We start from the raw sequence: 23,011 nt of genomic DNA, 5'->3' as shown, positions 1-23,011 counted from the left end.
TGTGCATGGACTCTGCATGTTCTCCCTGTGCTTTGGTGGGTCCTCCTCCAGTACAAAGACACGCGTTGTAGGGTGACTGGCAATTCCAAATTGTCTGCAGTGTGTAAATGTGTACCCTGTGATGGTTTGGCACCCTGTCCAGGCTGTCCCCTGCCTTGTTCCCCGAGTTCCCTGGGCTGGGCTCCAGGCTCCCTCACAACCCGGTGTAGGATAAGCAGTGGGGAAAATGGATGGATGAATGTCTTCAGAAATTGGTGAGTAACCTGACTGTTAGCCCTTATGTTTGATTTTTTCCCGCCTCCTATTAAACACTATTGTAACTGTGCTAGCTCTAACAATCTCCCCTGTGACATCAACGCAGCAAACAACCGCTAACTTCTCCTAGGTAGAAAGAAAATACACCAACAACCAACAAAAAATTAGCACCAGAAATTTCCTAAACAAATCACAAACATACAAATAAACATATTTAATGTGTTTCAGGATGGAGCTTCCCTTTAAGGACCTTTAAGGACAGGGTCAGTGCTGGTACCTTTTACAACTGTATTCAAACTTGAACAAAATCCACTCCTTGGTAATTGAAATTCAAATTATATTTTTGAACAGGGATGCTAAGCAAATCTGGACACTGCTGATGCTTTATTTTTTATTATTCAGCCATTTGAAGTTTGCATTTGTAAATAAATGGTTCTACTTGCTACCATTTCTTATGGTTGAAACTGTCATTTCGAGATGTCTGGTTACCGATTCAACGCAAAACTCATTAAGAAGGCTCAATAGCTGATTTAGAGCACAGGTCTGGTTTATATAATAAGAAAACATTTTTTGATTGATGGAACCCATTCCTGATACCGTTTCTCCAGTTGCACCGTTGTAATGGCGAGGCTGGAATATCGTCTGGCTCCCAGAGCCACAGTTGGACGTTACTATTTTTGAGCGCGGCCACAGAAATGTGGACAATGTTTCATATGTCCAGGCTAGTCTGTCCATGTGAGCACCAAACTCCCCTCGTATCACTATCTTTCAATCACTGTCACACGCAGCCCCATTCAGTAAGACCTTAGAGCAACATATTGGATGTTCAACGCCAATCAGACGGCAAATTCAGTGTTTTCGTGAACCATTAAGAATCATTTTAAGTCGTTAATAAAAGGGGCCGTCCAGCAGACAAAGAGAGAATAAAAGCCAAATGACTCATAAATAATCTCAGCAAATAACTGCAATTTCAGCCCTCATGGAGATTTCACAGCTGAGTGAACGCGTACACACACACACACACACACACACACACACACACACACACACACACGCTCCATTACCCATTTTCAATGGTAGCTTTGCTTAAATTTTATGGAGTGCTCAACATGGAGTTTCTAGAAGTTGTGTGCCTTTGTGCCCAATTTTAATTAGCACCCTTAATCAGTCCCAAACCTAATTAATCTTAATTTAGAAAAAAAAATGGTTAATTATAACCTTCACAAAACAAACAGCCCCAAGGAGCATGTTTAACAACAGAAGGATATGACTATATTAATATCAACACGCTAATCAGGAGGTTCATTTATCAGCACATTTGTTCTTTTCCTCAGTATCTGTTCATTCTGTTTCACTGTTTGCGTACGTGGTTCACATAGCCCAAGTATGAAGATACAAAGCTTTACCTCCATTTAGGTTTAGAACGATGCTTTCCACAATAGTTTCAATGCTACTTTGAACAAACTAAGTATTCAAATGAACCCTTGGCGGTACCGATGTCGCACTTTTAGTTAGAGGACCTGGAGCATGTGGTGTACGTTTGAAAGACATTTGCAGAAAGAAATCACACACTACAGGGCATGCTGTTATAGGAAAATGATCTACAACAGGGTGGTGTGATGCCGCGTGACGCAAAGCGGAGTTACTCTTATCGTGTGGATTATTTTCCTATGATGCAAAGTCAATAAAGCATAAAGTTACAGCTTTACATTTGACTGTCACAAAGCATCCTTCCAAAAATGCTATATAAACATACACGCATGTATAAATCCGTTCATGTGGAGCGTCCAATATACAAGTCTGTGCACAGAGGTACACAGAAGAAGTGCATTAATAAACAGCTTGCAGTGCTGTGGTATAAATGTGTACAATGCAAACATCAACTGCATTAATTATAGTTTAACTGGTTCTTTTATGATTCATGTATTTTTTTTTGTGTCTTTGTGTGTTTACTTCTTCTCGTTCTCCCGTTTCTGCTCACAACTGCCTAGCACTTGTTTGTGGTCAACTGGTGCAAACGTCTGTATCATTTCTGCAACAGCGTTATGCTTGGACTGTATTCTGTGAATAAAAGTAATGTAAATATAACACACACTGGAAGCATTTCCTTACAGAGAACACACACAAAACAAGTACAGTGAGCTATATCAATCACACGTCTTATACTCTACCGCCCTCATCTGGTTATTACATTATTATTACAGTCTGTTTACATCATTTTTCAATTTCATCTAATCTGATGTTGATTTTTGGGGACACTGTGGGGGAATGTAGTGTGTGTGTGTGAGAGAGAGATTGTGCCCCGTGATACAGAATGTCCCCAGCCTTGTGCCCCGCATTCCCTGGGATAGGCTCCAAGCTCGGTCACAACCCTGTGTATGATTAACTGGTATGCAAAATGGATGGGGTTTGATTTTTATTTTATTTATTTGGATTATGAAAAAAAGGAATAAAAGTTCATAAAGCAAAATTGAATATCGCAGTAGAATGCGTTGGGGGCTGTTTTTAAACGGTTTGTCCAGACAGTATGCACTGTAGGCCTGAGTAGAGACAAACATGAGATGAATATTTTGTGTCATGTCTATAGTATTGGAATAAAAGTGAATGAATTAATCAAATAAGAAGTGGACATGGTGAAAATTCAGCAACTCTGCTACCACCATGTGGTCATTAGGTGTTATTACAATACAGTATGTGATCAGTGTTGAATATTGTTAATAATAATAATAATAATAATAATAATAATAATAATAATAATAATACATAATACATAATTTCTATTTACTTACCTCCACTGCCAATTCCTAGGACAAACTCATGAAAAGACATACTGTTATTATGTATCCAGGACATTAGACCATATGTTTTCAAACATGCGGAGACATGTTTGGAGAGTGTAAAGGACAAAATCTTTTCAATTTGTACCCCTCAAAACTCTTTTGCTTCATTCACAGTGCAAGCAAAACACTCCTTAGCGTGTAAGAGTAGACAACTCTCGGCACAAACACACAGAATGAAAACTACTTTTTTTTTTGTAAAGATTATTATTATGATGATGGTCAAGGGAATATCATTTTGGAAGAACAGATCACACAGAGGCCCTGACTGACTAATGTTAATCACGTGTAAAAAGTGTAAATGTACCCTTTATTTCTTAAATTCGTCAGTGATAAAATACACTGTCTGGCCAAAAAAAAAAAAAAAAAAAAAGAAAGAAAGGTCGCTGTTCAGATTTAATTAAGCAAGTACTTAAAGGCCTATGATTGAAGTATTATTGCACTGATGAATATGTTTCATGTTTCAGCTGGCAACAATTCTTGTAACCGTAACTGATGCCGTGTGTAGCTTATTTCTTAAACAACCGTCGGAAGGTGTGTCCCATGGTCTTTGAAAAAATGTTACTGTGTTTCAGAAAGGGCAAATTACTGGCCTGCATCAAGCAAAGACAACAACTAAGGAGCTTGCTGAAATCCCTGGAATTGGGTTAGGAATTGTCCAACACGTTATAAAAACCTGGAAGGAGAGTGGTGAACTGTCAGCTTTGAGGATTTTTGATTGAAGTTTTGATTGATTGGGATCAGAGATCTTTAAAACGCTTGGTGAAGTCATATCGTAGAACTCATGGCTATGTTTAATAGTGAAAGTAAGCGCATTTCCATGAGATCTGGGACTAAACCGCTGTGTGGCCTAATCAGTGTGAGGCTCATCAGATAAAAACGACTTCAGTTTGCTACGGAGCGTAAAGATTGGACTGTGGAGCAATGGGGAAAAAAATCATGTGATCTGAGGAGTCCAGATTTCCCCTATTCCAAAGCGATGGGTGCATTAGGGTAAGAAGGGAAGCTCATGAAGAGATGCACCAGTCATGCATAGCGCCTACTTGTGGAGGAAGTGTTACGATCTGGGGTTGCTTCAGTTGGTCAGGTCGAGGCTCAGCAACATCATGTGGCATTAAAATGAAGTCAGCTGAGTACGTGATTGTACTGAAAGACCAGGTTATCAACGCATCAACGGATTTCTTCCTTCCCTGACGGCACAGGGACATTCCAGGTCGACAATGCCAAGATTCATCAGGCTCGAATTGTGAAAGAGTGGTTCAGGGAGCATGAGGAATCATTTTCACACAGAGTATACACACACACGGTATAATGCACGTCAATGCGATGCCTGAACACCATATTCACAACGCTTTATTTATTTATTACCGAACGGCATGTAAATTTGTTCCGTTTATAGTTCCGTTTCATGTTGCGGAACATCTGAAAAAACATCCGTTTGTTGTCACGTTATGGCAGATATAAACAGTCGTTCCATGGCCAATCGCTCCTTTTTTCTCTCACTTGAAAAATTTCTAAAAATGCAGTTTGTCATGTTACAGAGAAACCAGGCGTGAAGATTTCCCTGTAACGGACACCGGAGACTCCATCCGGGAATGAAATAAAGAAAGAAACATAAAGAAAGAAACACCATATCAGTGCCTAGAGGACATCTTTTTAATCTGTATACATCCCTGTGAATGAGCTGTTACTATAGAAACGTATATAATAATATATTACAGAAGAGTAATGGCAGAAATAAAACATTACACGAGACGATAAAGAGTTTTCGTGGTTTCTTTATTACAAGCAATTTTACAGCTTTTTTGCTGTTAATAACTACAGAAAAGCTGGCAAAAATCCACAGATATCTACAGATACCAATCTGTTAAAAACTGTATATAAAAAGACCCCCAAACTGTACAGTGATTCATAGGACTACATATATACTGTAAAGTGTACAGTAGTATACATACATGTTAAATATACAGTATAGACTTAGTTAAGAGCAACATCACACTTTGTGCTGACGAATTGAGAGGGGGAGATAAAGAAAAGAAAAGAAAAAAAAAAAGGAAAAAGACATTCGGTTAACGTGAATAGGCTGGCGTTGATTTAGCCCCACTAGAGTCAGTAAAGCATTTACAACAATATAGACATCTAGAATAGTATTTGGTCACACTTTCTGAACAGCAGCGAACGGACGTCAAAGTGTCTTCCGAGTTTCAGTGTGATGCGTCCTAAAACAAACTAATACCGTAAATCGAGTGGTACTGTTTAAACCTCTGAATACAAAAAATAGCAAAAGACTTTCTGTTTGTTTTTTTTTTTTTTCATAAGATATACAAAATATTTATACATCTGTCAGTTGGATAAGAGCCAGTGTTTTAACAGAGACCAGTGTCCAGCGAGCATCTGATTAGTCCTGGCTTAGAAATAATTCCTACACAATACAGTGGCTTGTCGGATAGAAGAAAGAAAATAATAAATAGATCTCAAAAGAGCAACACAAGTGTCTTCCCCCTGATATAACGCATCTGTGAAGGAATCGTTCCTGCACTGCCGTCCTGAAGCAACGTTCACAGAAACGTGCACAGTTCACATCATTAGTGTTCTTGTTCGCAACGATGATCGACACAAAAGAAGCGGCTCACTACTGGTGGAAGATATAAACGACATATTAGCCCGAACGAAATCACGCCGACTGCTGGATGCTTCTCTCAGTCCTCGTCAGCAACGTTTGCGCTTTTGTGACCAGACTTCTCCTTTAATACATTCAGAATCTTAAACATTTCTCAGAAGAAAAACAACCCGTGTTATAAAATGAATAAACAGGATCATTTCCAGTGGTTTTCAGATTCCTTATATTAACTCATATAACAGAGTGGTTGTGAAAACAGACCCGTATAGTTGTAGTAACTAAAAATGGGACAAAATGATAACATTCAGAATGTAATTTGTTTGGTTCTCAGGTTTCTGCAACTGGAGATCACTTTCAAATTCAGGAATGACCAATCAAAGCGGAGGAAAATGCGCCACAATAAATACGTTCAGTGGTTACAGTTCAGGTGTAAGTTCTAATCCCAGGACTGCCACAGAGTCACTGAGCAAAAGCCTATTAACCCTCAACCTGTCAGATATATGCTAATATTATAATATATATGCTAATATATAATATATTCTACATTAGCAGAATTTTTAAAAAGGCGCATGATTAAGCTTAGCAGCTACCGTTAGCATGCAAACATCCAGACGCTGATTAACCCATGATGTGTTCGAGTTCGCGTTCGAGTAATGAATGACGATTACATTCAGACCCCTACAGCAATGCAGCTTTGGACCAGAAGAAGTCATCCATTCCTCAAGATAGATTGTTCATTAGTTCATTCATTCCTAAATGTATTCTATAACTGTAAACCACATCACAGACGCATTAATGTATAGCATTTCTATTTTTTTTTCTTTTTTTTTGGTGTGTGTGTGGCATGATGTACATTTAAACTCTCACAAGGGTTTTTTTTTTTTTCTTTTTAAAAATAAATAAATAAATAAATAAATCTTTCCAAAGACATCTTTTCAAAGTTACACCTGGCAACCCTTTGCATGGGGGAGGGGGAGGGGGGGGGGTGTTTTAAAGCATCCCGGCCTTTTTTTTTTTTTTTTTTTTTTTTTTTTTTTTAAACTCCCTAATTCAATGGATGTGCATCAACCACAAGGCACCTACTCACAAGCAGCTAAAATGTAAAACAAAGAAATAGAAAACAGCCAATGCAAAAAAAAATCTCAATAAAATAAATTACAACATTATCTTAACATTGGTCTTCTTAGCAATCAATACAGACTCTCTGAATATGTCTCTCTGTTTCTGTCTCTGCCTCGGACGGTGGTTAAAAGCTCAGACGTCGATGAACAGCCATGAGATTTTTGGAAACAAAGACACTAAAAGTACGTATGAAAGGAGATGAGAGCATCTGATCCGAAACGTCTGAGGATGCGAGCAAAGACAAAGACAAAAAAAAAAAAAAAAAGAGGAGAAAAAAAGGAATGTAAAAGGAAAGGAGACAATGAAAACTGTTGAGATGTGAGACATTACACCTATAATTATCTCCAAGCGTTGCACTATAAGAATGACGTAACACATATATCGATTAAAATAGATTAGATTAGGTGTACTTGTACAATGTTAAGGCAGTGTTCCTTGAGCTACGCGACTCCTACTGTACATGAACCCTTCATGACGACGCACATAAATCTATACATCTATAAATCTATTACTATTCCCACAGACGTCAGAGCTTGCCTTCATCGATTTTTTCATTAAAGCTGATAGAACAGCTCATTTAAATGACTGATGTTTATGTTGTTGACGTACGTTTGTGTTAGAACGTCATGACGGGTGACTCTGTAACTCGGTGTACTGCTGTTATGTCGGACTGACATCTGATAACAGCATTGCATAATGAATGTTATTACATAATACTGACCTGCCGACGCCGACAAGGAATAGAGCGTGATTTTATTATACGGGGAAACCGCTGATGATCGTCTGTTTCAGTTCAAAGGTTTTCATGCATTAAAGCATAAGAGTTTAAAATACAATTCTAGGAAAAATGTTGCGCTTTTGTAGTGTCTAGATTTGAAATAAAACAGACTCGCAGCAGTTTCCCTGCCCCCACCACCCAACCCCGAGCACCTGGTGGTTACTGTAAAACCCTGTATATTTCATTACTTTATAACTATCAACACCATTAAAATGATCTGTAAAGTCTCATTTGACATGTTGTTCTAGGCCAAGTTAGTTTATTTTTCTCTTCGACATCATTTCTAGCAGTAATAGTGTGATTGTTGGGGGGCGGGGCCTGGATGTGTAAGTTAATATTAGAGATTTTAACTTACAGCTACACAGCTGTCAATCATTCTAGATTCAGAAGGTGATTAGCTCATCTGCTGTTATTACTGGAGAGAATTTTGATTTTTGCGAATATTTGAGTGATACTCAGTCCCTCCGGGATTTTGCGACTGCAGAAATGAACGCAAAGTGAAGGAAACACCGCAATACTCGCAGGAGCTTGAAATTTTTCGAAACGAGCACGGATTTTCCGCAGATCTGGGCCGAGACACGTCATGACAATGCACGATGTGACATCGTAACGACACGTATTCAGGCAAAGCCACCATCAAATTTCGTGCAATTGCAATTTCGCCAATTCAAGTAGTTTTACACACAAAAAAACAACAACTTTGCAGCAAATCAAAGCATTTTTGGCCGCAACAATTACAAAAAAAAAAAAAAAACAACCTCTGTTGTATTCTGATGTTAAAATGTGGAAAGTTGTTGGCAGGTCTGCATTATACCATTCATTCTGATTAATGCTTATAGCATTTATATGAACATTCATTACAGTACTATGACAAAATGAAAGCTTTATGTAGACGGAGCTACAAAATAAATTGCTAGGGCATTTAAGTGCGGGTAAACACAAACTGCATCAAAACACAAACATCATGTCTACCAAATGTCACTTAATTCCGGTGTTATGTCAATGTTCGACATCAGAACTGACGAAAGCAGAGTTTATGACGCTTAAACAGTACCCTATAATCATCGACTGCACTAATATTAACATGCTCACGCTATTTTACCAGTCGAATGCTTTATATGCTTAATGGATGCTTGGAAATCCAAAATGGCTTCTCTTCACTATGAGGTAAATGAATTAAAGGGAAGTGCTACATAGTGAACAGGAGCCATCGGAGGTGTGGCCAATGAACCGGGTGATTAAGTGACACGTCGATAAAAGTGCACCGGACAAACAATGACTTTGAATGATGATCAGGCAGGTTGACGATGACAGAATGAAGCTAGCTTAGCGACACAAGGCTCCAGACTGAGGCTCAACGCAGAAATAAAACCTTGTCGGTACAAACGTCAGGTACTAGGCAAATAAATATAGTAAAGCTTGCTGCCATTGGGAGTGGAAATAATGCAAAGTCTTTGAGGAGTCTTGCATGGCTTAGCTGGCTGTAGCGGATGTTATGAGAACCACACTACTGCAATCCATTCCTCCAAAAAAACAAACGAGTCCCTGTTTTTACACTGATCTTCAACCAGCTTTTCCATTCAACAATACAAACTGGAATATTTATACTACACAAAAAATAGAGTGATTTATATATATATATATATATATATATATATATATATATATATATATATATATATATATATATATATATATATATATATATATATAAAACATAGTGGTAATAGTGGAAAAACTGATATGCAATCAGCCTGAAAGGGAACTGTCTATCATCCAGCCATCTGCTGGTGCAGTGTGTGAACTTAAGGCAGTGTGGTGGGATTCGTCTAACGCCATCATCCCCGTTCCCCGCTCCCTCATATCAGTGTAAGGCAAGAAGAACACTAGTTTACTCCGTTTATCTACTGTATTATTTTACAACCTTTGGTGTCCAGACCACAGTTTGAAGCATGGGAAATGTTACGGTGTTAAGGCAGAAGAACGTGGATGCTAAGGTAAGATAGGATTGTCAGCGAAGCTTTACAAATATAAATAAAAAAGCTAAACAAAAGGCATTTTAATGGGATGGGGGAAGGGAAGGGTTGACATAAATAGCTATAGCACATCTCTAAGCACCTACACCAGACTAACAAGCTGCCCTGACCACTCGGTTTTAGACTTTTTCTAGCAATAGTGTTAGCTCGAGATAGTGATAGCTCGTCATACGAGCTGCTCTACAGTTTGCTCTACTGGTCATATTACAAATGACAAAGCCGGGACAGTCCAGTTCAAGCTTGTCTCATGTCTTACAAACACACACACACACACACACACCTATGGCATTCTTGACGAGCTCTATCTAGTAGTAAAAATGCAACGATGGCCAAAGTTCAGCCACTTACAATTCAACATACTGTAACGGTGCCTTTACGGGGTGTTCCTCAAAAACAGAGCGGCGCAAAGGCAACACCAGTTTGTTCTAAAAATATATATATATATATATATATATAAATGAAAGAAAGAATGAAAAAAAGCAAGAAGGGAAGGGAAGAAAATTCAAGAGAAAATGAAGAAACAAGTGTGAGGATCTGTTAACAGCTCATGCAACTCCATTTTAAATATCACATACACTCAGTAGACCTGTACACCTGCACGTTCATGCAATCAGCCAATCACACGCCAGCGATTCTTCAGCAATCCTTAAAATCATGCAGATACTTCAGTTAATGTTCATATCAGGCATCAGAATGTCTAGAGTTTACACAAAATGGTGCGAAAACAAACAAACAAACAAACAAACAAAAAACATCCAGAGGAGGATAGGCGGAGTCATTTGAGCTGACAGGAAGGTTATGTGATTCAAATAAGCACTCTTTACAAACACGGTGAGCAGAAAAGCATCTCAGAATGCACAACACGTCAAGCCTTAACGTGAATGGGCTACAATATCTGAAGACCACATCGGGTCCACTCCTGTCAGACAAGAACAGGAATCTGAGACTCACCAAAAAACATTGCTTGGTCTTTTCCCAATGATTGGCCAGGTGATTGGCTGATTGGACAATTGTACGAATGAGCACGTGTACAGGTGTCCCTAATAAAGTAGTCAGTGAGTGTGTATATCCACATTCAGATTATTTCCATCAAGAGGGAAAGCTGTATGCTGTATTATAGCTGCTCAGTGCCAGCATATTAGTTTCAAGTCATTTTCACATGGGATTCAGGGTAAGACACAAACACACACATACACAGGGTGAATCAAGGTAAAAAGGCCCCTTAACACAGCACTTTAAAAACACTCCTAATGGATCTGCTGGCCCATTTAAGCCTGGCTCCAAACCACAAACCAACACCCAGCCTTGTTGCTGGGTGCTGCCTTGGTGAAGGGAGTGTGTACTTCAATTGAATACTTGAACTATTTCAATTTCAGGATCATTCTGCACGAAATGTGTGCAAGTCACAATGTTAACTTAAACTTTTGTTTCAGATGGAAGTCTCACGCCCGGGTGCAGCGTAGGCGTACGCCATCCCGGAGAGCCTGGGGTTTCCAAATCGTAAGAAAGGGCGGAAAGTGCAGTAGTCGGGGCCACCCCCCCAGTGGGTGTACATAATTTTTTTACGAGGGGAAGACTCAGACCTGCGATGGGTGTGGCTTTGATCCTCATCACCGCCCCGTTTGTGGATAGGTGGAGTGTGGATAGAGGACAGAGGGGTAAACTCCGACAGCTGACCCTTGTAGAGCTTGTCTGCATTCTGTAGAGAGCAGAAAAGAAAAAAAACAAACAGACAAAGAGAAGGGAACAAGGGAGAAACACAAAGAGAGAGATGTATGAGAGATATGGCAGAGAACGGACACATACGAAACGCAACATGCACAGGCACTGGACAAACACGAGCGTGTTTACAAGAGCGAGTTAAACCAAAATCACCCACAAGCCCCAACACAAATTCTGCACAAAAAAAAGGCAAAATACACATCATGCACTTATGAAAATCAGTGACCGAGAGGTTGGAGTCTACAGTCCTAGAAGGTACTGATATGTATATAAAAATCAATGCTCAATCAATGCTTATTCATCCATTAGGATTGGTTATATGTAACTATAAAGACATCACGGGTTTCCCTAATTTTTCAGTAAATTCCTAATCATATCCTATTATATCCATGTGACTCCAGTGCTTTAATCCCAGTTCCATGAAGTGATATGAATGCTTTGTGTGCACAAAAAAAACGAAAAATGAGTCATTATTCACAAAATATCTTCACTTCCACGTAGATCTCCCCTGCACGTTCACGAGAGAATCGCGACGCATGCGTGTTGTGCTGAAGAAAAGAAAAAAAAAAAAAAAGACAAAATCCGCAGACGTCTTCATTACAAAGATCGCTCTACGTGACTCGGTTTGTGTAAAGCATCCATTTTCCTCCGCTGTAAACAGTGCAGCGCTTCCGGGTCCCGCAGTATCGCGAGAGCGGACGTTCTCACAAAAGCGGAGACTCTGTACACAAACCGAGTCATACAGAACAATCTGTGCATTCGTATCGCTTCATAAAACTGGGACTAAACCACTGGAGTCACATGGATTACTTTTATGATGACTTGACGTGCTTTTTGGAGCTTGAACGTTTTGGTTACTTGGAATGTCGATGTGGAGGGACAGAAATCACCCAAGTTTTATTAAAAATGTCTTCATTTGTGTCCCGAAGACAAACGAAAGTCTTATGGGTTTGGAACGAAATGATGGTGAGCGATGACAGAATTTTCATTTTTGAGTGACCTAACCCTTTAAGAAGACATTTTGCAGTACCACATCTGGACACTAGAGTGTCTCAGAGAAGTTCAAACCAAGTGAAATATAGACGTACTACTGTACGACGTCTCCTTCTGCACCCTATATATTTACAGTAGACATAAAAGGTTTTTAATAACGCTTGCGCGGATGCCCGCATTGAAGATCTGATCATCAGCACCCTCTAGGACTGTGAGGTCAGTGAACGGGAAAGGCTCTTACTTATTCACTGATGCATTAACTTGAACAGATACAGGAGATAAGATCAGCATTAGGCACTCGCAGTGGAAACAGAAGAGAATGTGTGAACATGTGCAGCAATATCAGAGCAATTACGCTCTATAACGTCTACACGCCAGTAGTAAGTCTCCGTAAACCACACCAGCCTGTCGGTCCTCACAGCAAATCTCACAGCACACCGCCACACCAGGGGCTTCTCAGTACCGTCACCATCAGACTCATCGAATCTAGAATTAACAACAGAGCTACAGTAGAAGCTAATGTGGGCTTTCCTAGAGATGTCTTGTGAAGACAATGAAAACGTGTGTGCAGATTTTATTTATATGAATTTAATCACACCAGTAGTATCATTTTCACTTCCTGGATTATTACAGAAGAACTATATTTAACAGTGTGGTAAACGCCGCATATTTAATACGCACGTCGTAAAAAATACAACTCAATTCTGGTACACGCTTTTTGCATTTTAAATTACAGGGTAATTTGTATGTAATTTACCAGGTTTTACAAAGCAGTATTAGTGCCACAGTACAATCATTTTCTTTAAAATAATCATTTTTGATCATTGAATATGTAAGTATGAAATACGCTGTGGTGTTATATTCAAATAATCGATCGACGATGCTATGGTGTGATGCGGCCAAGCATGAAGCCACCCCGAAGTTTATTATTCTCATATAACAGGAAGTCCTGCAGTATTTACTCCTCTTACGGCACAGCAATTTGCGGAAAATGAAATCTTTTTTTTTATTTATTAATTAAAGAATGGCACATAATATTTGTATCTGTTTATACTTCCATTCAGTTAAATTGTACATGTATAGCGCTTTACAGAAATATATACATTTTAAATGTATAACTGTATCCCTAATGGACAAGCCAGAGGCGACGGTGGCAAAGGAAGAACTCCCTGAGACGATATGAGGACGAAACTCGAAATAGTTCTATTTAATGTTGTGGAACGTACGTGAGACAAGTTTCAGTCCTGTTATCACTTACATTAAAGCAGCTATAAACGTTAATTCCCTCACCGACATCGCTTTTTTCTGTCTCGAAGTTAATAAGACCGAAAAAAAAATTTTTCATTAAAAAAAAAAAATTAAAAAATACATGTTACCTAGAAACCGTGTCTTCTGTACTGAAGGCTGTTCTGTTTTAGAAAAAGGTTGTAGCTTTAGTCTGCGCTAGTTGTATCTTTACCGCTAACACTAAAGACTCCTTCCAAAAAAACACTTAATAAACGTCTCCTAGAACAAAAGGTTCAATAAACATGCTCAAGCTGACACTTTCTCTCACAGAAAGAGCGAGCAGAGAACAAAATGAATTGAATATTTATATATGAATATGAATATTTATATGAAGAGACTGACTAAAACGTGCACGATTTCATGGCCCCGGGAAGTGAATAATGCAACGCAAAACAGGCGATGAAATGTTTTTGAAGGATTACCACAAATCAGTGCTAGGTCTGTTTAGAGGAAATGTGACGGAGATGAATTAAGAAGAGTGGCGCGCTTTTCAGGTGAATTCCGTAAAGAACTCCCCGCCGATAATGAGCACTTCGAAATCATCACAATGAAATATATTTTTGAAAAACATTCGCTGCGAGTTTGTTTTCTGCTGATGGGGTGAAATAAATGAAGTGCGGTCATTAAACAGTCCCTCCAGGATTTCGCGATTTTGCGAGCACAGAGGTTAATGCAAACTTTTTTGCGATTTTTCGAAATCACCGCAGATTTGGGCCGAGACGCATCACGTGACATCACAACGCGCCTTCAACCAAAGCCATCTTCGAGTCACGTGTGTTTGAACGAGTACAGCTAAACGGTCTCATTCACCAACAGACATCACTGCGAAAGACCGTGCGAAACAATTTCATGCGATTGCAATTTCAACAATTCAAGTCATTTGCTACAAAAAAATAATAAGCACAAATTGCATCACAATTTTTTTTTTAAAAGCCACCGCAAAAATCACTGAAATCCTGTACGGACGGATATTTTTTGGGACAATTTGTATAATAGAAATCAAAGGGAAGTTAAAGCTTGAGTCAATGAGTCAAGTACCAACTGTTTTGCCCATTTCTTAATGTTTTCCATAGTTATACATGTAACATGGATCCACTTTTGCTTATCTGTTGAACAATTGCTTCCCACCCTGGGTGTGACATCACAAACCACACGTCTGAGTACTGCTGCTATATACACTCGTCCCTTTCTTCCTACCTGCAATGCATGTACTAGATGTTATTCCAGATCTGTGTGTTAAATACTAAGTAAATACCGCAGTGTTAAATAAAGTGCTCCTGGAACAAATTTTAGATTTGATCGGTCTGATGGTGAACTGGATGTTAGTACACGCCCCTGTTCGTTCTCTTTACCATGCTGCTGTTATGCCTCAGTGGTGGTCTGAACCCCATGTAACAGGGAGTCCTCACTGTGTGCTAGAAAGGTCCTATCAGCTTTCATCCTCTGTGGACAGCCACACACACACACACACACACACAAACAGACACAGACTCAGCCTAAAGGACGAGGCTATGCGCGCTGGAGACGTTTTCCTCACTGCTTGCTCAGTGTTTCTTCAATACGCAAAACTTCAGATCAACCTGTTCCTGCTCAGAAAGGTTCATCATTAAAAACAAAAACAGAAGAAAGGGAACATGTGACATGTAAAACATTGCACGTAACCATGCAGCGCTGCGTTGCATGTCGCAATGGACGTATTTCACGTTTCATATTCATCCAACACACAAACACAGATGTCCGCCTTCATGCATGTGAGCACACGGAGCAGAGCATGCGGTTAAAAAGCACAGGAGCAGAAATGGAACAAGCGTCACTCTGAGGTACCGGAGCTCTTCTTACAGTCATTACTGAGAGCTTAGCAGGCTTATGTCATCACCTAATGCCTTTCCGATAAATCAGTAAACCCTGCCTGTCATTTCCAGGGCCGAACACGGCTATTAGATTGATGGAATCGCAATTAAATATAGATGTGTTTGTAGACCGCAAACGATTTCCATAAAGCAGCTGAAATATTCATGTTGACAGAAAGTCAACATAGGTATTTATTATTTTATTTCTTCCATTTTTCCACAGAAAATTATTCAAATTAATGGCCCACATTACAGATGAAATTCAAATACGCATTAAATTAAAACGTCTCCATTGCTTTAAAGATTTTTTTTTTTTTTTTTTTTCCATCATTGGCCAATATAAATGTACACACACAGAAACATAACTGACTAGTAAGAAGCTCTTGGCACCTTTCAGTAACTTGTTCCACACATACACACACTCACTCGCGCAAACACACACACACACACAGACAGACACATGCGAAGAGAGTGAAAGGATCACCTCCTGCCCAGTTCAGAAACTGATACTGCTGGAGGTCTGAGAGAGCATAAAGATGGTGGACTGCTCGGCGGTAAGGCACTGGCGCTTTGTCTGCCGTTACCACGGCCACGTGGGTTCAAGGGGCAAAGGTCAAGTATCAGGGGTTAAAGACATGGGGGAAAGGGCAAGTTCAGGGATGCAGTCGTACGTCACAGGAGAAGAGGCAGATGAGGAGAGAAAAGAAAAGGAGAAGACAAAACGGATTTAGAACAGTTAACATGGAGGGAGGGATTAGAGCTACAGTAAGAGACTGTGCTAATAATGTATTAGCCGAGCTGTAAAGCCTTATTGTTTATTACTACTTAATGTTAATTTATTAAAAGTTCATCGTGGAAAAGTTTATCCCGAAATAGGTTTGCGACCAACGGATTTATATCCAGTAATAACAATTTGTAGCTAATAGGGCTATTAGAATGAGTTTTGTTCGATTACTTAAAAAAAAAAAAAACAAAGCAAACACCACAACTCGGATTGAACTTGTTTAAGATTTCATGTTCTATTTTTCTCCTCTAATATGTAAATCTAATGAAACACATTTTTCATTTTTTGGCCAAATGTCCCTCATCATTGGAAAAATGGTTATTATATTATTTACAATTATTTTTTAAATTATGCATCGACTCAAAATATAAAGGGAGAATGTACAGATCTTAAAAAGCAGTACATTTCCAAAAGACACTTTAAAAAAAAAAAAAGTCAATTCAGTCTTAAATGATGTGCCCTATGTAGTGCACTACATAGGGCACTGCAAATGTATGTAGTGAGCATATACTGTATAGTAAATAAGCTATTTAGATTCAGTTTAACTGTGTCTGTTTTAGAGACTTGAATAAAAAAATATTTACATAAAACTGTAAACTCAAACTAATTAAACACTAACAGAGGTTATCTGGAACACTGAACATGGATGTTTCTGATGAAATGTTGATAAAACCTTGGTAGAGGTCGACCGAATGATCGGTTTCGCCGATCTATTGCTGGAACTATCGGTTATCGGCAAAAATCGAGTGACTGAGAAGAGTCCACTGTCATTATACAGTATGAGAGCGGCCTCTAGAGGTGAAATAAAAACTATCAATGACAAATTTTGTTGTGTTATTTGAAGTGTTTTGATTCATTTTGGATGTTTTTATTTTTATTTGTTATTTGGAGTGTTACTTCTTGGATGTATATCTTTGATTTACTTTAATATTTATTAATAATTCATATATATTAATATTGATGTATTTATTTCATTTTTTAAAAATACAGTACATTTTCATGGTAAAGTTAGTACTGTTTATTTTTGTAATAAAAGTTCACCAATATTTTACGTCGAGTGTTCTCATTTAGTATGTTCTCATTTAGTATCAATTACCACATATTTAGAATGTTCTCATTTAGTATCAATTTTAAAAACTATCGGCTGATTAATCGGTTATCAGCAGGTACCGCCCAGCTTAGTTATTGCTATCGGTAAAATCCCGTCGGTCGACCTCTACTTCTTGGAATTTTCTTTGCCTATGAAACAATATTCAAATATTCCATTTAGTATTTAAATATATTGGTGCAACTCTTTATCAGCCCTAGTAGCTACAAACGTTTGAACTTTTTCAGCCAGATCCCTCCTTATAGCACACAGATAAGTTTAATGCAAAGCTGCGAAGGTTTGAGTAAAAGGCAGGTTAATTAGAAACCACACGCAGTACTGCTGCATACATTCTCTCTGTCTGAAAACACAGCAGCACACGCCTTCAGTTTAGGAGCGTTTCAAAGAAATGTAGGACATCTTCCAAAAAAACAAGCAGGAAAAACTTGCTTTTTCAAAAAAAAAAAAAAAAGCGTGAAAAAGGAGAATTGCAACGTTGCAGCCGAGGACCTCCTGAGCTGCATACGCTTATCCACTTACATCCAGCAATCTCGGGACTGATCCGTAGCAAACGTAAATCTAAAGACCATAAATGTGGTCAAAACATAGTCATATCTACAACAATACCATGTTCAGTGGCACAATAAGTAAAAAAAAAAAAAATGGACATCATTAGGACATTAAATCTCCAATAGGCTTTTGGGCCACTGTAATGCAAGGTTAAAATGCAAAGGCAAACAATACAGTGTTATTGAACAGATTATATGCGTGCAGTAGGGTTGGGAAATATCTATAAATAATTACAGCGATATCCATTTGTGTAACGACTGATAACTCCTCCCCCCACCCCAAGAAATGTGTAAATCGGTTTACAGCAGTTGCCATAGTTACCTGTTTCTCTCTGATTAAGTTGTTAAGACACTATAATACAGATATTATGATCAATTATGTCACAATACACTTTTCCAAGACAATGTGTATATAGTTATAGTTATATATATAACTTCTGTTTATTATTTTTTAAAATAAATTCTATTACAAAATGACTTGAGGCAGCTAATTTGATATTAAGATTTGAATCTCTATGCATTTAATCTGCTTAACGATTAAAGCGCACCTATTACGGTTTTGAAACATGCCTAGTTTTGTTTTAAAGGTCTCATACAATAGCTTTACATGCATCCAAGATCAAAAAACACTTTAATGTGCTCGTCATTTAAATTGCAGCGTTTTTTCTTTTCCCTCCAGTGTCACAAACGACTCGTTAAATGATCCGTTCTAAAAGATTCATTCTAAACTCCTCCTTTCAGGAGCATACTCTCCTCTGATTGGTCAGATGTCCCAGTCCGTCGTGATGGATCTACCGCTATCAGCATGTTTCACAAAGAAAACATCCACTACCATAACGAGTTTCAGCTCCGTCTGTCAACGAGAAGCCAATGAAGATCAGAGGCGGGGCTTGTAGGTTAATACATGAAGTAAAGTCTGGAATCACTAACGACTCGTTTCAGCTGTTCAGAATCGCTTCCTACTTTTGGGAGTCAATAAGTCTGTTTGTCAAAAATGATTGCGCTTTGATGTTTGAAACTTTGCAGACTTTTTACATTCACACACAGCTCTATAACACACTACATGAGGTAATATTTGAAAAACCATAATAGGTGCACTTTAAAATATTTACAGAATTTTTTTTTTTCTCTTTTTGAATGAGTTCATAAGTCTTTGGTGGTTATTTAAATCCCAGAGCCAATGACTAGTCTCATAGCCTAGTCTGGTGATTCTCTTACTTGTAGGGTATGTACAGTAAATGTACGTAAAATGTAAACATTTTGGATCACGTGCAAGCCACTGTGTACATATAGTTTTTAACATGACTCACTGTTCTCACTCATCTATTTTGCACGTGATATACATTTAATGCATTTGTGCATTCAGAATGTGCCTTTTCTGACATGATCTTATAAATAAACAATTTGAAGACGGCGTTGTTGATGCATTATTGCTCACTAAACTGATATTTCTTTCTCCGGTCAGGCCACTGGACTGAGTGTAATTCGGCTCGTTATGTAAAATGAGTTGGTCACCCCATGTTCCCTTCACATGCGAGTAGGTTTGGAGAAAATATAAGTAACAGTAGAAGAGCAGTAAATGTAGCAGCAGTAAGTGTACCTGTATTTTCTCGGTGGTGGTGGGCCACAGTGCTCTCCACAGAACTTTCTTAAGCACGTCGGGCAGCAGACTGACCATGATGAGCAGAATGATGCTGAGCCACGCTGGTCCACTGGCTAACATCTGCATGAAGACGTAGTACATCCTCTGATAGTTCAGGAAGGGCCTTTTGCAGTGAAAAGACAAAGAAGAAACGTACGCTCTGATTTACTAAAGCCATTAGATATAGACAAGCTTCCAGTCTTCCTGTTTCTAGGAGTACTACTGCTATTAATACTGAGATACTTAAGTAATTATGGTAGAGACAGTAAAAGTTAAGCAAACACTACGTTTTAGATCAAGGTCCCTCAGCAAGCAAAGTGCTTCACTCATACCCACAAGCATTTTGTGTGCCCAATTGTTGAAGGACTTTCATCTGAAAGGGATGATCAGGTTTCCCGGAAAACTCTGTACTATGCTTCATTTTTACTCCAAATAAGATTATTACTGCAGTATGCTTAAGTTACTTCTTAGAAGGATGTAAAACGTACCAAATGATGCCGCCCCAGAGAAGTGAGAAGATCACATAGAAGAGCAGAGATCCCCATATGACAAAATGGTTGATCCACGTCCAGTAGTGTGTGTCCAGAGCCAGCTACAGAACATTAATACAATGATAATGTGTATAATAAAAGTGGTATAATTATCACTTTCATTAGTGTGTGTGTGTGTGTCGTGCTACCTTTAACGTGACTGTAAATACCAGCACTGTGAACACCAGAGTTCCGAACGTCCAGTTGCCAAACATCTGGGTCAGAAACACAGTAATAACAGCAATAACACCAATTTAATATAAACAACACAAGTGTATAGAACTGAGGCTTGAGATCAAGTATTAACCACTACTCTTCTCATTTATGTCTCATTAACAAACTCTTATATACTACAGTATGTTTATCGTATTGAGCGAAAATTGTGTCGGTGCCGTGCCATTTCCTGGAACAAAAATAAGTATTTTAGATCAAAGTAGTAGCACGTATAAACCCCCTGATAGCTGATAAGATGACATTATTACATTCATACATACATCGCAACACAAGGCCGTCCGGTCGCATCCTCTTCCTCCATCACGGAGTCATAAAATACCTGGTTAGAATACCTACCGACACAATGTAAACACGCTCGCAAACAATTTAAGGTTTGCTGTGTTTTACGCAGTGTGTTCAAGTACGGCCGAGGTTTATCTCAATGATTTTAAAAAAAGTGAGTAAAGTGACTGACATTAGCTTGCACTAGTATCGTCAAGATCCCCTCAAGGAACCGTTATCCATGTTATAGATGCACCGCAATGTTTACTGCTCAGAAATGTAAACATGGAGGAAGTTTGTTTTGTCTAGCCGCTGTGGCCAGACAAAACAGAAGTGTACCAGTGGCAAAAACCAAAACTAGAATAACTTCCAGAGAATTCGAGAATCATGCTAATCGTAAAGGGACACCTGATACGCAAAAAGTCTTCTGGACAGGGAAAATGATCATTAATGCTACGAACTGGTAAAAACATGGCGCAACAAACCAGGAAGTAACACGCTGTGTCGTTATTTTATGTGGCAAAGTAGAATTAGCCAGTTAGCAACTTGTTACACGTCTTTTATGATTATTACTTGTGACGCTGTATGAGATGATCCCAATAAAATCTTGGCCGGATTCTATAACAGGCTGGGCGATAACGTGTTCTACGATTCAGATTACAGACTCTCTAGCGATAAATCTATTATAAACAGAGATTAGTCATTTTCTGTAATTTCATCAACCAGCATGAACCGGGTTCATGCAGAAAATGTTGCATAAACAAAAAAACATTATTTTTAATAATTATGTTAATAATTATTTACGTTAATAATGAATAATGTTTCGGTTATGTTTTTACATTTCCATGACTGTATTTGTAGCTGTTCTGTGAGGTTCACGTAATCTTATGCCATCTCCCTATTTGTGTCTTTTGGATGAGCGTTGTAGGCATGCTCGCACGCAATAAAAAAAATAAATAAATAAATAAAACTCTGAGCAGGTCACATTTCAAGCTTTAAGACCGCCGAGCTTAAAACTCAACCATGTATGATTTTTCTCACTGAAACAAAACTGGGCTGAAAATTATACAGCATAAGACCGACCGAGCGTGGATAAATTCTGCGAGGTGTGCTCAGGAGGATGTTCAATGTATTTGACTTCTGCAGCCAAAAAAAAAAAAAAACATCGATGAAAGAAACCTTTAAAAACAGGCAAAAATCAATGCGTCTATGGGGAACATTTATTCCAAAATGGGTCGGCCGGTCATCTAGCTAATGTATCTAATATATGTATATCTACTGTATATTATAGATATATATTATACCAGCTGTCCTCTGATTACAATGACGGACTCCAAAAGTAAAAAAAAATATATATATATTATAATACATGAAAAACAATCCACAGCAAACATGGAGAAATGCAGTGTAATGTTTAGAGTTTTAGTGAACACCACATGATGAAGGTGATGAGTTGCTAGTACCAGTGGAAAACATATGTATGTAAAACAGGAACACGGTGAACTTACCCCACTGTGACAAGGCAAAATGCAATGTTAAAACCACTGCAAGGACAAATTCTCTACAAAAACGCACTGTTACTTCGAATTATTTGAAATGTTAATCATCACACAATGCTTAAAAAGTATATTACGTCCATGTATATGTATAGTGGGATGGGCAATATGACTATATTAAAAAACTAACGCTAACACTTTTTTCTATATAAAAACTAACACTTTTACAAGATATGTAGCACGATATAAGAAAACGACTGAGTTTGATGATACTTATATTTAAATGTGTAGGAAAAATTAAAAAAAATTAAATAAAGAAAACTATTTTTTTTAAAATTAAAAACAATGTGATCATATAACAACACCTGAAGATGATTCTACAATATACACACTGTTTCGTTATATATATGTTTGCTAACAAACTACCGAAATCAAACAAGCAAACAAACAGCAAATAAACAGTAGTGAAAAAATTTAAAATTTGGAAAAAGAAGAGAAAATTTGTTTGATGAAAATTATTAAATTTAAGTAAAAACAAACCATGATATCTGAGAAAAGTATATCTTAACATAATTAATCACAATATCCATATTATATTGTCATATTGCCCAGCCTGAATGCGCAGCACATTTATATCAAATTTATTTTCCCCTTTCCCTGTTTGCCCTTGCAGTGAGCTGTATGATGACGGACAGGAAGTCCAACAAAACCTACGAGGATGACTACAGTGCCACCTTTCTTGGAGTGTTTTTTGCACCAGACACACACAAAGACAAAAACGTGCTCTAGTGTACTACACAATGAGAGGGGAACATGAGAGGGGCGGTGGATTAATCCTGCAGCACCCAGGCCTAATGAATGAGTGAACGAGTGAAAAAGGGAATGTTTTAGGACTTAATGAGATGTGT

At 38.3% G+C, this 23,011-nt stretch overlaps 1 protein-coding gene across 11 annotated transcripts in view; it reads right to left on the bottom strand.

Annotated features, from left to right (window-relative positions):
• Positions 1-4,852: 4,852 nt before the first annotated feature.
• Positions 4,853-23,011, bottom strand: part of atp11a (ATPase phospholipid transporting 11A) — a 107,305-nt gene continuing 89,146 nt past the window's right edge. For 4 of the 11 annotated variants that reach the window (XM_047151363.2, XM_017457775.3, XM_017457773.3 and 1 more), the window contains 4 exons: positions 20,262-20,327; positions 20,071-20,174; positions 19,541-19,706; positions 4,853-11,347 (listed from right to left, as the gene is read on the bottom strand). In XM_047151363.2, coding sequence (XP_047007319.1) covers positions 11,078-11,347; positions 19,541-19,706; positions 20,071-20,174; positions 20,262-20,327 — 606 coding nt within the window. In that variant the 3' untranslated portion in view covers positions 4,853-11,077. Of the gene's footprint in view, positions 17,951-19,540; positions 19,707-20,070; positions 20,175-20,261; positions 20,328-23,011 lie in introns of all 11 variants that reach the window. The other 7 variants (XM_017457779.3, XM_017457780.3, XM_017457777.3 and 4 more) reach the window with 6 other exon arrangements.

This window comes from Ictalurus punctatus, chromosome 26, assembly GCF_001660625.3.
Source record: "Ictalurus punctatus breed USDA103 chromosome 26, Coco_2.0, whole genome shotgun sequence".
Classification (NCBI taxonomy): domain Eukaryota; kingdom Metazoa; phylum Chordata; class Actinopteri; order Siluriformes; family Ictaluridae; genus Ictalurus; species Ictalurus punctatus.
This window is presented reverse-complemented; position numbering and strand designations above follow the sequence as displayed.